Source organism: Vicugna pacos, chromosome 8 (genome assembly GCF_048564905.1).
Source record: "Vicugna pacos chromosome 8, VicPac4, whole genome shotgun sequence".
NCBI lineage: Eukaryota > Metazoa > Chordata > Mammalia > Artiodactyla > Camelidae > Vicugna > Vicugna pacos.
In genome coordinates this window covers 47871188-47887921 of record NC_132994.1, presented here as the reverse complement: position 1 = coordinate 47887921, position 16734 = coordinate 47871188, and the positions used below count along the sequence as shown (strand labels likewise).

The 16734-nt window shown below is 34.1% G+C and overlaps 1 protein-coding gene across 4 annotated transcripts in view; it reads left to right on the top strand.

The window, feature by feature from the left end:
• THEMIS (thymocyte selection associated) overlaps positions 1–16734 on the top strand; it is a 189255-nt gene that overhangs the window by 71560 nt on the left and 100961 nt on the right. For all 4 annotated transcript variants that reach the window (XM_072965848.1, XM_072965847.1, XM_015235764.3 and 1 more), the window contains exon 2: positions 3856–4014. In XM_072965848.1, coding sequence (XP_072821949.1) covers positions 3870–4014 — 145 coding nt within the window. In that variant the 5' untranslated portion in view covers positions 3856–3869. The remainder of the gene's footprint in view (positions 1–3855; positions 4015–16734) is intronic.

Sequence of the window (16734 nt, the reverse complement as noted above, 5' to 3'; positions counted from 1 at the left end):
TTCAAATGATGTGAGTTTTCTCTTCCCTGACTGTCACACATTTTTAACTTTGTAGAGGAAATGGAAGAAAATCTATGGAACCAATTGTTTTGGCTTTTTCGAAGTGATCACAGCATTGCTTATATGGATTGTCAAATAAGGGATGGGCTCATAAAAGGATATTAATGTGTCATTTTTATTGAGCAAAGTAGCATTACAGAAAAGGTGATTTCAAAGGCACACGGCTCTTTCATTACAGCCTTCAGGGGCAATGTTTGATCACTGAAAACAGGCTGCTTTGTTCCAGCTTTCTCTGATGTTTGGCATTATCCTGAATACATATGCTCTGACTTGGAAAGAATCAGTCTGTAAAGATTTAATAGATTCAAGATTTGCATATTCAAAATACATGTCTTGTGGTTAAAAATGAAATGAAAACTATTCTTATGTCTATGTATACACAAACGCATAGTTCAGACACATCTCAGCAAATTTTAAAAAGGCAATTAAGCACATTATATGCACTTGTTCTGAGATTATGAAAGTTGACTGTTTTGTAAATTAACCATTTTATATTTTCACTGAGGAAAAATGTATTTTAAGAGACATTATAATGATAATAAAGTACAAGCACCCTTCAAATTTCAGGGATTTGAGACTTTCTGTATGTTCTTGTCACCTTTCATGGACATAACTTTCTACAGTTGGGTGTCACTGACCTCTCTCTTTATTAAAAATAAATTAACAGCTTTCTTGCTTGGAGAAAATTGGAAGTCACAAAGAATTAAAGATAAGTGTTAAAGGCTAAAATTTCCTTAAATGACTGGAAAAAAGTGATTTTCTTTTCTCAAAAGGAGAGGGATCCTTAGAAAGAGACCTGAAGTGTCAAAAGCTTTTTGTGTGGTGACTAAAATGCACAAGATTTTCTCTTAGAAGTCTCTGGCTTCTATTCCTTGTGAATTGATACATAATCTCACAGAAGCCCATCTTTTAATTTTGAATTCCAATGGAATCTTTGAAAGAAAAATGGCATTCCAAACAAGTCAGTTTGCTATACATTACATCTACAATTAGATATTCGCGTTGAAATTAAGCTAAACAGACTTCAGTTGAAATGTGACTCTGGTAAAATCTTAACATGTCATTTTGCTCTCTAAAATCCTTCCCTTTCCCTACTTACAACATCCTCTACTTCAGTGATACTGAGTGCTTCCTCTTCATGACATGCCCTTTCTTCTCTGGTGAGTTTTGAAACAATCTCTGAAACAGAGACTTTTTTCCATTATACATTTGTTGCCTAGACCAGTGCTTTCCAAACCTTAATGTACTTATGAATCATCTGGGGAACTGGTTAAAAATGCAGGTTCTGATTCAGCAGGTCTAGGGTCTGGGCAAGATCCTAACAAGCTCCCAGGTGATGCAGTAGACCACACTTTGGATAGCAAGCACCTAGGTACATACGACTTCTCATTAAATTGGTATTAGTTCCTGGACCCTGATAACGGACAATTTAAATGCCCTGTCTCTGAGGATGCTTCATACTTCTTCGATTGGCTTTTCTGTTTACTGGTGATTTTATAAAGACACTACATGATCTAGACTCCCTCTACTTCTCTAGTCTTCTTTCTTACCAGTTCCCCCTTTTTACTTTATATTTGAGACAGCAAATTATGTGATGTTTCCAGAATGTATCAGGCTCTTTCACATCTCACTGCCTTGTCAAATATTCTTTCCTTTTCTTGTCCTAACATCTTGTGATGCTTCCTTTAAAGATTGGCTCAGCTATCATCTCCTCCACAAACCTTTCCCTAATCTCTTTCCTATCTAATTGCTTAATTAAATGCCTCCAACTTACCCTACAATGCCCTGTATTTCCCATATTATAACTTTCTCATATTCTGTTGCAATTGTCTGTTGACTTTCTGTTGTCTTCGGAACAGTGTTTCTGTCAGGGAAGACATGCATTTTATCTCTGATACCTACTGCCAGTTACAGTGCCTGACACATAGTAGATGTTCATTGAAGTTTGGGAAATGAATGAGGAAGGGAGGTTGATGATTTGGTAGTTATGCAAGAATGTAATGTAATGGGTTTTTTTTTTTCCCATGAAGCTTAAAATTGAATTGGGAGTAATAAAAACTAAAGTCATAGAAAATTAAGTACAGAATGAGATAATACTGAAGGTGTAAAATGTTAGTATGTGATTAATTGCCAGATGAGGAGCATAGAAAATAACTATTCTGAGTTCACTGGAAGAAAATGTCACTGTGGATTTATTATTATTTTTAATATCCCAGTTTGTTCCATAAGGGATTTGAGATGGCTGACAACACAATGTACTGGAATTAATGAAAGTATGAACACATGTAGCTACAGGAATAATATGAGAAAAGGAGGGAGTTGTAGATGTATATGAGGAGCAGATATACAAGCATGCCTGCAAAAATAGCCCTCATTAAATAATGGACAGTAAGGTTTGTGTGCTAGATTTCCACTTCCACTTTTTGCCTGGGAGGCTGACTTCTGTGGAGGATCAGCAGCTCCCTGGTCCTCTGGCTTCTGGCTGGGTTTGGGCATTGGAGTGCCCTGGCAAATTATCCAGTGGAGAAAGAGTGAGATCAGGACATCTACGTTTTCTTGTGCTGCCTAGAACTGTCTGTGTCTGTGTGCAAATTGCCCCTTTGTTAAAACTTCCTCAAAGTGTTCTAATTTGCATGTACCCCTCCTGCTCCCTGATGAGACTCTAATATAATCACAGAGTTGTTTAAAGCTAGATTGGATGCCAGGCTTAATAATTTTTATAACCATTAATACTATAAAAAATATTTTCGGTGCCTGCTATATATCAGGCAGGATCCTATGAGGAGGAGGTTCAGCAGAGGAAATTTCAGAAAAAACAACCAACCAACCTAAAATCTTGTGCTCATACTGTTCACACTTTAAGGTGGTAAAGAGGATATAAATCATATTGGGGTAAGGAAAAAATGACGTTTCAAACTCCACAGTTTTGCAGTGTTTATTTACAACAGCCTTTAGTTTACTGCTCCATTGTAGAGCGGTAATATGCCAGAGGTGCAATTTGAGGATTGTTCCCTTTTTACCGGAGGTAGATTATCCAGAGCTTTTGCTTCTCCTCTTTCCTGTTGCTCATCATCCAGTTATTTCACTGCTCACTGTTCTTCCGTCAAGAGATATAAAAGGAAAATACATGGATGAAAAATCTAGCTTTAGCATCTATGATAAAAGGTTTATTAGAAAGGAGACTGAAATTCTGAACCAAAATGAAGCTTTTCAGTTTGTCTGGATTGGTCTGCCCCCTATTGCCTTAAAGATATTGAGAGTTGTTTCCAGCTTGTCAAAACAAGAGATTAAATGGACAAAAAGTTATATTCACGATGATGAAGAGAACCAGATCTTATAAATGCTCTTAATATGAAGCCCCAGTGTGCAATCCCTCTGTCTTTGGATGTTGGATTGTATTACAACCTTGTTTGCCGTACTTACTTAGATCATTGTTGACTCATGTAAGCTTATTCTGTGACCCAGCAAAAACAGACCATAAATCCCGGTTGGGGAAGACTTGGCTGTAGCTTGACCTTGGAAAGATGAACTAAAGGTGCTGAGGAAACCATAAATTCAATTTACAATAAAAACAAAAGTAAGATTGTTTACACTTTGCCCAGTGGATGAAGTGAAAATCTAATATTTTTCTTGGTACACGCTGTACATTTTGCCAAGCTTGATTAAATTCTTGTTTAGTAGGCAGCTAAGAGAGGAACTGAATAAAAACATTTCATATGAGCCTTTTGATACCTACTTTGTTCTTCATTATTGAATTCTTTTTTAAAAGCTTTTTTTTTCTCTTCTTTTTTTCAGGTTCTATTTATGAAATGTTTGGAAATGAATGCTGTTTGTCAACAGGAGAAGTGATTAAAATTACTGGCCTCAAAATTAAGAAGATCATAGCTGAAATGTGTGAGCATGTTGAAGGTTGTGAGTCTCCACAACCATTTGAACTGCCTATGAATTTTCCAGGTACAGCATATTGCAGCCATTTCTCATTTGTAAAACTGTATTGTTAAATGTTACATACATCTATACAACTGAAAACAATGGGAAAGTTTTTTTCTTTAACTCTAGGGCAGTGGGTGAAAAAACCAAAATTCTTATAGTTAAATGATTTTAAGGACTAATAGAAGGCAATTATTTTCTCCCCATTTTAGTAAACATTTATTTAGGACTTAATATTTTTGTTAACAAATATTTAGTGAGTTCCGACTATATGCACCATTAGCTGTGCTAGATGGCAGGAAATAAGAACTTAAAGGTATATTTTCATAAGTTATATTGAACTAACTAATATTTCTTAAACATATTTACTCTCTTAATTCCTATTGCCAGTATTCTGCCTCCTTGGATCATTTCTAAACTTGATGACCTGGTCTTACTGATAGGTCTGGCTCATCTTCTTTGACTATTAACTCCACTCAGCCTTCAAAAATTAGCTCAAATATCATGTCTCCTGGAAAACTTTTGCTGACCCTCTAATCTAATCTAGATCTCTCTCTTTTATGTTCCCATAGTATCTTGGGCACCATAGCATGCACTTTATAGGGTAGTAATTGATGATTTTGTTATTTGTCTTATTCTTTAGACCAGGGTTGGCAGACTTTTTCTGAAAAGGAGCAGATAGTAAATATTTTAGACTTTGCCTGCCAAATGGTCTCTGTAATGACTACTGCACTCTGATGTTGTAACATGAAAGAAGCTACAAATAATGCATAAACCGATGAGCTGTGGTTCAACAAAAATCTATTTATAAAAACAGGTGGCCGGCTGAATTTGGCCTGTGAACTATATAGTGTGCTGAACTCTGCTTGAGACTAAAACTCTTTGACAGATGAAATATGACATATGTGATTTTATTTTGAGTAACAGGCATATTTTCTGGCACAAAGAATGTACTCAATAGTGGTTTATTAAATGAATAATTGTTTATTGAATGTATCATTAGTGGAACAAGAAAATCTAGTAAGCATTTTCAATATACTGTGATCCATGGAATGACTGAAGTATACATGGATTCCATGAGAGTCTTGATAAGGAACATCTAACTTCAGTTGGTCATGCTTCAGAACATGGATTTCAGAGTCATTATGTTTGAATCCCAACTCTGTCACTTTTTAGTTATGTAACCTCTCCAAGTTATTTACCCTCTTGTGTAAAATGGGAATAATAATACTATCTATTTCCTAGTGTTGCTGGGAGGATTAAATATTGAAATATATTTAAAGTGTTTGGAATGATACTTGTTATATAGCAAAGGCTATAAAAATGTCAGCTTTTATTACCATTATTAACATTATTATTACCATCATTGGTGGAGTCAAGGAAGGCTTTTCAGACAAAGTTATATTTGAATTGAGGTTTGGAGAATGAAAATAAATTTACTATATGAAGAGAAGATTCTTCCAAGTGTTCCAATATTTTACCCCTTTCAATTGAAATCTGACTAATTGCTTACCTTCTAATTATTCCTTTCTTACCCCATCCTACATAGCAATAGATACCCAGTTAGATTTTTAAACTGAAAAATTCAATTTATTTTTAAAACAACCTTCCTTATTTGTGAATTTTCCAATTTGGGGGATTATAACATAATTTTATTTTATTGTGGTCAGAAGACATACTTTGTTTGACTTGTTTTATGTCTTAACATGTGGTCTGTCTTGAAGAATGTTCCAGGTTCACTTCAGAAGAATGTGTATTCTGGTGGTATTGGGTTCTACAGAGCGTTCCACAGATCTCTGTTGGCTTAGAGTATTGTTCAAGTCTCCTATGTCCTTGTGGATCTTTTATCTAGTTCTATCCCCTTTAGAAAGTATACTATTGAAGTTTCTGACTGTTATTGTTGAATTGTCTATTTTTCTTTTCAATTCTGTCAGCTCTAGCTTCATGTATTTGGGGACTCTGATATGAGGCGTATATGTGTTTATAATTGTTGCCTCTTCTTGATGGAGTTTCTCATTTGTCATTATATAATGTTCTTCTTTGTCTCTAGTAACAATTTTTGTTTTAAAGTTGTTTTTCTACTATTAATGTAGTCATTCCAGTTTTCTTTTGGTTACTATGTTCATGGTCTATGTTTTTCTATTGCTTTACTTTCAAACAATTTGTGTCTTTGAATCTGAAGTATGTCTCTTATAGACAGTATATAGTTGGATGATGTGTTGTAATCCATTTGCCAATCTCTGCCTTTTAATTATTTAATCCATTTATATACCTACTATAATTATTGATAGTGTGAGATTTACATCTGCCATTTTGCTGTTTGTTTTCCATATGTCTTAAGTCTTTTGTGTTTCTCTATTTATCCATTTTTGCCTTCTTTTGTATTAGATATTTTCTAGTGTACGATTTTAATTCCCTTTAAAAAATAGGCTTTATTTTTTGAGCTGTTTTAGATTCATAGTAAAATTGAGTAGAAGGTACAGAGATTTCCCATATACTACCTGTTTCAAATTTATATAGCCTCTTCAATATCAAAATCTCTTTATGTCTTTTCATGGTTTGTAGCTCATATCTTTTTAGCACTGAATAATAAATAGTTCATTGTCTGGATATACCACTGTTCCTTTAGCCATACCTACTGAGGAACAACTTGGTTACTTTCAAGTTTTGGCAATTATGCATTAAAAACCCATAAACATTCATGTGCAGGTTTTTGTGTAAATATTAATTCTCAACCCTTTAGGGATTTGCCAAAATGAAGGAACATGATTGCTGGACCGTAGGTAAGGATATATTTAAAGAGCCTGCCAAACTCTCTTCCAAAATGGCTTCACCATTTTGCATTCCCACCACTAATAATTGAGAGTTCCTGGTGCTTCACGTCTTTACCAGCATTTTGTGTTGTCAGTGTTTTGCATTTTGGACATTCTAATATGTATAGAGCTATGCTATCTTATTATTATTTTAATTTTCAATTTATTAATGACATATAATGTTGAACATATTTCCACATGCTTATTTGCCATGCCACTTTCTTTGGTGAGGTGTTCTGGTCAGGTCTTTTGCCCAGTTTTTAATCAGATTATTTGTTTCCTTATTGATTTTTAAGAGATCTTTGTGTATTTTGGGTACAAGTCCTTTATCAGATACGTATTTTATAAATATTTTATCTCAGACAGTAGCTTTTCTTCTTATTCTCTTGACAGTATCATTCACTGAGCAAAATTGTTTAAAAATAAGTCCAACTTATCAGTTATTTCTTTTGTAGATTTTGCCTATGGCATCATGTCTAAAAATGTATTGTCAAACCTAAGGTCTTTGCTCCTTTGTCAAAGATTCATTGACTATATTTCTATGGGCTCTCCATTATGTTTAAATGATTTGTTTACTCTTTCACCAGTATCACACTGTGTTGATTACTGCAACTTTATAATAAGTCTTGTTGTTGAGTAGGTCAGTTCTCTGGCTTTGTTCTCCTCTTTCAATATTGTGTTGCTGTAATAGGCTTTTTGCCTCTCCATATATACTGCAGAATCAGTTTATCAATATCCGTGAAATAACTTACTGGGATTTGGTTTGGCATTGCACTGAATCTATCGATGAAGTTGGGAAGAACTGACATCTTAACAGTATTGCATTTTCCTGTTCATGAACATAGAATATCTCTCCATTTTTTTAGTTCTTTATTCCTTTCATCAGAATTTTGTAGACTTCTTCGTATAGATCTTGTATATATTTTGTCAGATTTATAGGTAAATAATCCTTTTTTAGGTGTTAATGCAAATGGTATTTTTTTTAATCGAAGTATAGTCAGTTACAATGTGTCAATTTCTGGTATACAGCATAATGTCCCAGTCATGCATATATTTACATACATTCATTTTAATATTCTTTTTCATTAAAGGTTATTATAAGATACTGAATATAGTCCCCTATGCTATACAAAAGAAATTTGGTTTTTTATCTATTTTTATATATAGTGCTTACCATTTGCAAATCTCAAACTCCCAGATTGATCCCTTACCACCTTTTCCCCAGTAACCATAAGACTGTTTACTATGTCTGTGAGTCTGTTTTTGTTTTGTAGACGAGTTTATTACTGTCCTCTTTTTTCTTTTTTTTAAATTCCACTTATTCACTGCTAGTATATGTAAAAGTGATTGACTTTTGTATATTAACATTGTATCTTGAAACCTTGCTATACTGATTAGATCTTGGAGGTTTTTGTTGATTCTTTCAGATTTATAGTTGAATACATTGTTGATATTATTACCATGAACAAATTTTATCTGTTAGATTAATTAAGAATAAGAAAATAGAAGTTTTTAATTTATTCTCACTCATTCCTTTTCTAATGCTCTTCCTTTCTTTATGTGGTTCCATGTTCCTACTATCATTTCTTCTCTTTGAAGAACTTTTTAAAAATATATTTCTTTCAAAGAAGATCTATCAGCAGCAAATTCTCACAGTTGTTGTTTGTCTGAGAAATCTTTAATTCTCCTTCACTTTCGAAGGATATTAATGTACAGAATTCTAAGTTGGTGGGGTTTTTTTCCTCAACACTTTAAATATTTCACCCCACTCTCTTCTTGCTTACATAATTTCTGAGTTAAATGTAATTCTTATCTTTGCTCTTCTATAGGTAATATAGGCCATATTTTATTACTATGACTTCTTTCAAGATTTTTTTGTCTTTGATTTTCTTTAGTTTGAATATGGTATTCCTATGTTGGTTTTTCTTTTCTTTCTTTCTTTCTTTTTTTTTTAATCCTGTTGAGTGTTCTCTGAGTTTCCTGGATCTGTGGTTTGGTGTCTGACATTAACTTGTGGGAAATTCCCAGTTACTGCTTCAATTATTGCTTCTGTTCTTATTTCTCTTTGCTTTCTTTCTGGTATTTCCATATGTTGCACCTTTCGGTTTTATCCCACAGTGCTTGGAAATTCTGTTCTGTGTTTTTGTTTTATTTTTTCTTCCTTCTCGATTTTCTGTTTTGGGAAGTTCAATTGATATAGCCTCAAGCTCAAAGATTCTTTTCTCAGCTCTGTTCAGTCTACTAATGAGCCCATCAAAGGCATTCTTTATTTCTGTTGCAGTATTTTTGATATCTAGCAATTCGTTTTGGTTTTCTCTCAGGTTTCTATCTCTCTGCTTACATTGCCCACCTGTTCTACTGTATCCACTAGAACCTTTTGCATATTAGTCATAATTGTTTTAAATCCTTAGTCTGATTATTCCAACATCCCTGCCATGTCTGTGTCTGTGTCTGATTCTGATGCTTGCCCTGTCTCTTCAATTGTCTTTTTGTTTTGTTTTTGCCTTTTTTAGTATGCCTTGTACTTTTTCCCATGATAGTCAGACATGGTGTACTGGTTAAAAGGATCTGTAGTAAATAGGTCTTTAGTAATGTGGCAATAAGGTATGGTAGGAGGGGAGACGTTCTCTATTGCTATTATTAGGTAATGGTATTTTTGTGAGCCTGTGCCTCTGAACTGTGAACTTTACAAGTGCTTCTCAGTCCCATTCCCCACCCATTAGGTGGGACAGGATGGCTAGAGTGGGTTGGAGTTGGGTATTTCCCATCTCCCATGCCGAAGACCGGAGCAGGCAAAAACTGGGTATTTCCCTTTCCCCAAATGGAAAGGTGAGAGTGGGCTTTTGTTGCATCTTTTCCCTAAGTGGAAGGCTAGAGTGGGTGTTAGTTGCACATTTTCATCCCTCCACGTCAATGAGCCCCGATAAAACACCAATAGTTTCTCTTGAGGGCTGATGTTAATAAAAAACAAGATGCTCTGGCCTATTTCAGAATGATTTCTTTTACCCTCCGCCTTCCAGGAACATAAGGGGATTTTTCTCTGATATTCAGTATGAGAGCTGGGTTAAGTTTTTGGAGGTAAAACTTACAAAATTGTGGGAGCCCTTCTATGACCAGGACGCCCTGGAATTTTTTATTCTCAGACTAGTCCACTCTAAGCCTCTAGCAATTCATCACAGTTCAGATTGGTCTACCCTGGTACTGGTTTCTGTAGAGATTTCTTCTCTGGTAAATTGTGATTCTCTGTACTTGCCAGGGTGTCTGCAGTTTTGGAGGCAGTAGTTTGTCCTCTGATCTCCCTTCTCTGATGGATCGAAGAAGAGTCGCTGACTTTTCAGTTTGTTCAGTTTTTCACTTTTTTTTAGGACAGAGTGACAATTTCCAGGCCAGAAACCCCAAGTCCAGTGCTTTTAAAAAATGGGTGTGTATGTGTATATGTATATATATATATATATAAATTTAGTTTTTCAGTGGTAGCCTTGGGATTATAAATAGTGTCTTAATTTATAACAATCTAGTTTGGGTTAACAATTTAATTTTAATAGTATATAAAATTTGTCTCTTATATAGCTCTATTTCCTACCCCTGGTTCAAATTGTTATTACCATTAAAAACTAAATCTTTATACATTGTGTGCCCATCAACACAGATTTATAATTACTCTTTATGCAATTGTTTTTTAAATTAAGATAGAAGAAAATAATTGAAAACAAGGCATACACTTAAACTTTCTTTTATATTTACCTTTATTGATAACTCTATTACTTCACATAGATTAGAGTTACTGTCTTGTATCCTTTCGTTTCAGCTTGAAGAACTCCCTTTAGTAATTCTTGTATGAAAGGTTTGATAGTGTAAGTTCTCTCAGGTTTATCTGGAAATGTCTTAATTTCTCCTTTATTTTTAAAGGATTTTTTTCTGAACAGAATTTTTGGTTGATAGTCCTTTTCTTTCAGCACTTTAAATATGTTATCCCAGTGACTTCTGGCCTCCATGGTTTCTACGTAGAAATTCGCTTTTAATCTTATGAGAAACCCTGGTACACGAGGAATATTTTCTCCTTTCCTTTCTTTCAGAATTCTCTATTTGTCTTTGGTTTTCAAGAGTTTAATCATGATGTGTCTAAACCATGGATCTCTAAGTTTATCCTACTTTGAATATGTTGAACTTCTTATATGTGTAAATTATTTTTTCATTGAATTTGGAAGTTTTTGCCATTATTTCCTCACATATTATTTCTATACTTGTTTCTCTCTCCTCTCCTGGGGCATTCATTGTTCACATATTGATGTTTAATGTGTCTCATAGGTCTTTGAGACTGTTCATTTCTTTTCATACTTTTTGGTTCTTAAAATGGATAATATCAATTGATCTATTTTCAGATTTGACTTATATTCTCTATTTGGTAAGACTTGATTTCTATACTTCCTTTTCATTCTATAGACATAGTTTTTGTTTGTTTGTTTTTTTGTTTTTGTTTTTTTTTTTTTTTAGTTCTTTGAACATACTTAAAATAGCAGATTTAAATTATTTCTCCAGGAATTCTAGTGTTTGGGCTTCCTCAGAAATAAGTTTCTATTGATTGCTTCTTTCCCCTTGTTTATGGGCCACACTTTCTTGTTCCTCTGCCTGTCTCATAATTTGTTGTCAAAAACTGGATATGTTATCTTTAGAAGTTGGATTCTCCTTACTCCTCAGGGCTTGCTATGGCTGATTGTTCAGTGACTTTTCTGAGCTAAATCTGTGAAGTCTACTTTCTTTGTAATGTGTAGCCATTGAAGTCTCTGCTCAATTAGCTTGGTAGGCAGTGAGTGTCTAAACAGAGATTTCCTTAAGCAACTGGAACCAAAAAGTCTCCCAGTCCTTGTTAAGGGGTTCTGTGTTCATTTAGAGGTGTTCCTTCAATGCTCAGTCAGCAATTGAAAATTCCTGTTTAAGCTTTTACTTCTTGCTCATGTAGAATCATCTGTAGTCAGACAGAGTTGAGGACCTTCTTAGATCTTTCCTGAGCAGGCACACAGTTCCGGGTATGTGTACAGTCATATACATGTATGTAGTCTTATAAATTTCAGGAATATGTTGAAACTTCTCAATGTCCTTATGGACATCTCATTCCCAGCTTTTCCTTTTAGGCTTTTTGGTTAACCTATTGTTTTCCTGACTGTTATACACCACTGCAGGCAGCCACAAAAATTAAATAATTGCCTCTCATTGTTTTTGACAAATACCCTGAGGGAAAATCTTTTTGTACTGAGTGAGCTCAAAATGAGATCAAATAAAGACAGCATTGTAAGTAGATTCTTCCATGGAGTCATCAGACATGTCAAATAATGACAACTTTCTGAGAATGAGCTTTGAAGGAAATCCGATTTCTTTCTGCTCCATCTTGTGAATGCTAGGCTGCTGGCTTTGCCATGATTGCAGGCTGTTGGTTTTAAAGCCTACCGTGAAGTTGAAGGGGGTGGAAGAAGTGAGAATACAGCAAGTTAAAATGCCACAAAGTTTTCTGTTTTTACCAAAATTCAGCTGTTTGGTTTTTTTTCTCCCCATTAATAAATGCTCTCCAGGTTGCTGCAGTCCTTTGCTTAATTTCTGGAGTTCTGAAAAAATTAATTCTGACAATTTTTTAAAACCAGTTTCTCCATTGCTTTCATGGAGGAGACAATTTTCAAGAGTCTTTATTCCACCATTTTGCTGACATTATCCACCCTTCTATACTACAGTATATGAATACAATCCTTAATTTCTCATGGTAATTCAGAAGTTTTGGTGAAGATGTCCATAACTTTGACAAGGGTACCCAGGATACCCAAGTTACCCTTTCTTTGCAAATAAAGATGCTCTATTGAAGAAAGATACCCAGCCTTTAACCAGTAAACATAGCTTTATAGATGCAGCTATAGCAAATGAAAACTTAAGCAACAGTTAGGAAAGGAAAATTTTGTAGGGATTTTGCAAGGACTCTTTCAGAGGAAAAACTGAAAGTTGATTTTTTGATAAAATGTGAGTAGGGAACTAAATTTGCAATATACATAACTGGTTGCATCCTATATTAATGTTATGTTTCCATACATCTCTATTATGTCCCTCAAAAAATTTTCAAGATATTAAAAGAAATAGAAAGCAACCATTTCAATTCTTTATGAAAATAAACACACTGCTTTATAAGCACAATTTGTTGTTTTAGAACTCAGCTCTCTTAACAGAGACTTTTTATGACCTAGAAAACATTGCCATTCTTGCCAAACACAACAAAAATATATTCTGATATTTTGTAGTTGATTGTATTGTCCACATAGATTGGTAAATCATGTAATGTTTGAGTTATCATGAAGTTCCTAATTTCTGGGTTACTTCTTGGAAAGATTTGTTCCTCCTTTGTAGTGTTATGAAGCATGAATAATAAATGCTTTCCCTTTAGATATAAGAAATATCCTGAAAGAATGTGTTTCAATACATTTTTTTCTGATGAATAGAGTTTTTTTTTTTTTCCAAACAGCATGTTTACATAATGTCTCTAAACCATATGTTTAAGGAAGGTTGTGGTTGCATCTATAAAACCACCATTAAAATTACAAGGCTAGATTGAAGACATTTTTCTGTTTGGATTTTTAGAGCAAATTTTATAAATTTTATTACTGCGTAGGAATTTTGTTGCTGGAGGTATGTAAGAAATGTGATAGTACAACTTAGACATGGAACATTCTCTCCTACCCTGCACTCTATCCTGCCACATCACTCTCAAATGAGAATCCTGATGATGTGCTAGACACTATTCTAAATACTTTTACATATACAAATGTTCTAAACACTTTTATGTATATGTAGTTTATTAATTGAATTCACATTTTACAATATGAGAAAACAGAGGTACAGAGAGGCCAACTCACCCAAGATCACACAGTTAAGTAATTGATTACGTTAAATCAACATGAGCACTATCTTACAGAAATATAATGTGAGACTGTAGATTCATGTTTATTCATCCAACTTTATTTATGTAGCTGTTCCAGGACACTTTAGTTCTTTGACACGTGGTCTACTCTGTAAGTTTACCCCAAGTGAGTGATCTGAGCAAGCCCAAGACAGAAACCATAGTCTTCTATAACGTAATCGCAATGGTGACATACCATCACTTCTGCTATATTCTTTTGATCACACTGACAAATACTGGTACAATCTAGGAGGAGACTGCACAAGGGTGTGACTACCAGGAGGCAGGGGCAGAAATCACTTGAGCCATCTTGGAGGCTACCTAGCACAGGTATTTTTTTTAAGTTTTTTTAAAAAGTCAAATTAATTTTAATAATTTTTATAAATATATATCTAAAATATTATACTTTTAGTATTTAATCAATATAAAATTATTGAGATATTTTATTATTCTCACGGTAAGTCTAAAACCCAGCATGTATTTTCTACATGTTACACATATCAAGTCTGGCTATGCAAATTTCAAGTAGCCATATTTCAAATGCTCAATCAGTATGATGCTCCAACTGTGGTACCAGTTGTATTATAGGGCACCAATACGGATCTAAACTGGCTCAGAGTCTGCGCTCTGAAGAACCTTTTGCTTAATAATAGGAAAAGAGTGAGATGATCTTTTTGTCAGCCAACATCATTGTTATAATGAGGATCCACAAATCCCCTGGATATGCGACATCCTTTCTAACTTTTCTGTTATGTGTAGTAAGCATTGTCATGCTAAAAAATCCAAGTTAATGCTACTGCTAATATAATGCGAAATAGGAATTTTTAGATGAAAGAAAATTTACTAATATAAAATTTCCTTGATATGTTTAACGGATTTAAATCATGCTTTAAAGACAAGCTTCAGGCAATGCTTCCCATATAAATTAATTTCTACAAGATAAATGGATAAATGGATGTTATCTGTCAAGAGGTCAAGCTATCTCTAAGCAGCCGCATAGCTGCGAGGTCGACTTGCCACACTTCATAAATTAGATCAGTAAGAAACAGTAAGCCCATATGAATGTAGTAGCTGATTTTTTTTGCACAGCAGACAGCATGCGCCTCATGCCTTAGTGGTTCCCCTTGAGCCCTGTGTCCCACGGGTGAGATAGAACAGGGCCGGGTGGGTGCCCAGCGCACCGTGGAGGAACCTTGGATTTAGGAAATCCTGAAAGTGTAAGAGGCTGCTGGCAAACCTGCCCATCTTTGCCCTTGAAGAAAACATTGTCTTTATTACCCTGGAATGTAAGAAAATCTCCTTAGGGGAGAAGGGGAAGACTTTACTATCCCAGAATGTCACTCAGGAGGGAGATATTTCTCTATCATTTCCATACTGATCAGGAAACAAATCTTTTACCTCTAGTTTCTGAGACATGTAGAAATGCCATGGAGAATTATCTCCCAAGATATCTATATCCCTTAACAGTAAGACTCTTTTCAAAATCATTTTAATTATAAATGTGAAAAATATAGGAAAGTATTAAGGGTAACAAATGACAAAATTGGATTAATAGAACAACATTGTAAAATGACTATAACTCAATAAAAAAAGTTTAAAAATTGGATTAATAGAATTATTTCTCCAAGAAATTGATTGTTAAATGATTAAAATTTATGAAACTTGCTCCTTTATGTATAGGTGCCAAAATACCTAATACATTAACATTTTTCGAAATGAATTTTCTCAATGTTTCATTTGGGAAACTGTATACTTATTGATATAAAACATATAATATTACATTCAATGGTGATTTATTATGTTTCATCTATCACTGAAATGACTAATCTTTCATTTTATGGTTGAAGCTTTTTTTTTTTTTACTAAAATGTCAGTTTCTAAAAGGCTCTGATAGGAAAATTGTTGTGCAAAAATATTTAAAATATATTTAATAGCTTTATGTGAGTAACTTTTTATCTTTTTTTTTTAAGGACTTTTGCTTAAAGAAGCAAAATATAGGGTGAAATTTGCTCCTATTTTCCATCTGGATATAGCATTATGAAGACACATGGTTCAGAAAAGTCCTAAGTAGGGCTCCCTGCTTTTTGAACAATTTTCTATTCAAGGATACATAGGCCATTCTTCGAATTTGCTGAGTCAACTTCTCTTAAGGCACTTCTTCACCACTGTGCCCACTTAACACAAAATAAATTCATCTATGTCTATTACACAAAATATTTTCCTAGACAAAAAGGGGTATTCTGGATATACTAAGCAATAAAATGTGAAGTAATCTAAATGCAGGAAAAAATCAGGCTTTTACACTAATTTTCAGTTTCTTTTTTTTTTTTTCTTTACTCTGTGTTTTCTTCTCCTCTAGTACCTGATCAGGTTTTTTTCTCTAAATCCTTGGTCTTTGGATAACTAAAATGGATACTATCTGACAGCCAAATAAACTGCAGTTCTAGGTCAAAATATTCTTTTCACTCACCTATGTACATTAGCATCAGACCCAAATTCTGTCAGAAAAATCATTTTAAAAATGGGCTTTTCTACATCTGGTGCTGTTCTATAAATTTTCATAGTATTAATATTTTAGGTTAATAATTAGGTTAATATTAATCTTTTTGCTCTTACCATCTCCTTATATGCATAGTTCCTCTGAAACTCCTTATGCCATTGCTTCAATAGTATCACCATGGAAGGACTTTCATGAAAGGAACCAGATTGTCCTTAAAATGTTGTTTGCTCAGGTCTTCCTTGACTCTCTGAACTGGACATTGGTAAAGCACATTAGCATATTTATACATAATTACATATCAGAGATTTACATTCTGCCACTGGAACAAAGCTTTTTAAAAATTATGCTTTATTTTTTAGAGCGGTTTTAAATTCACAGCAAAATTGAGCACAAAGTACAGAGATTCTCCATATACGCCCTGCATAGCCTTCTCCATTATCAACATCCCCCTCTGGAGTGTTGCACTTGTTACAACTGATGAACCTACATTGACATAT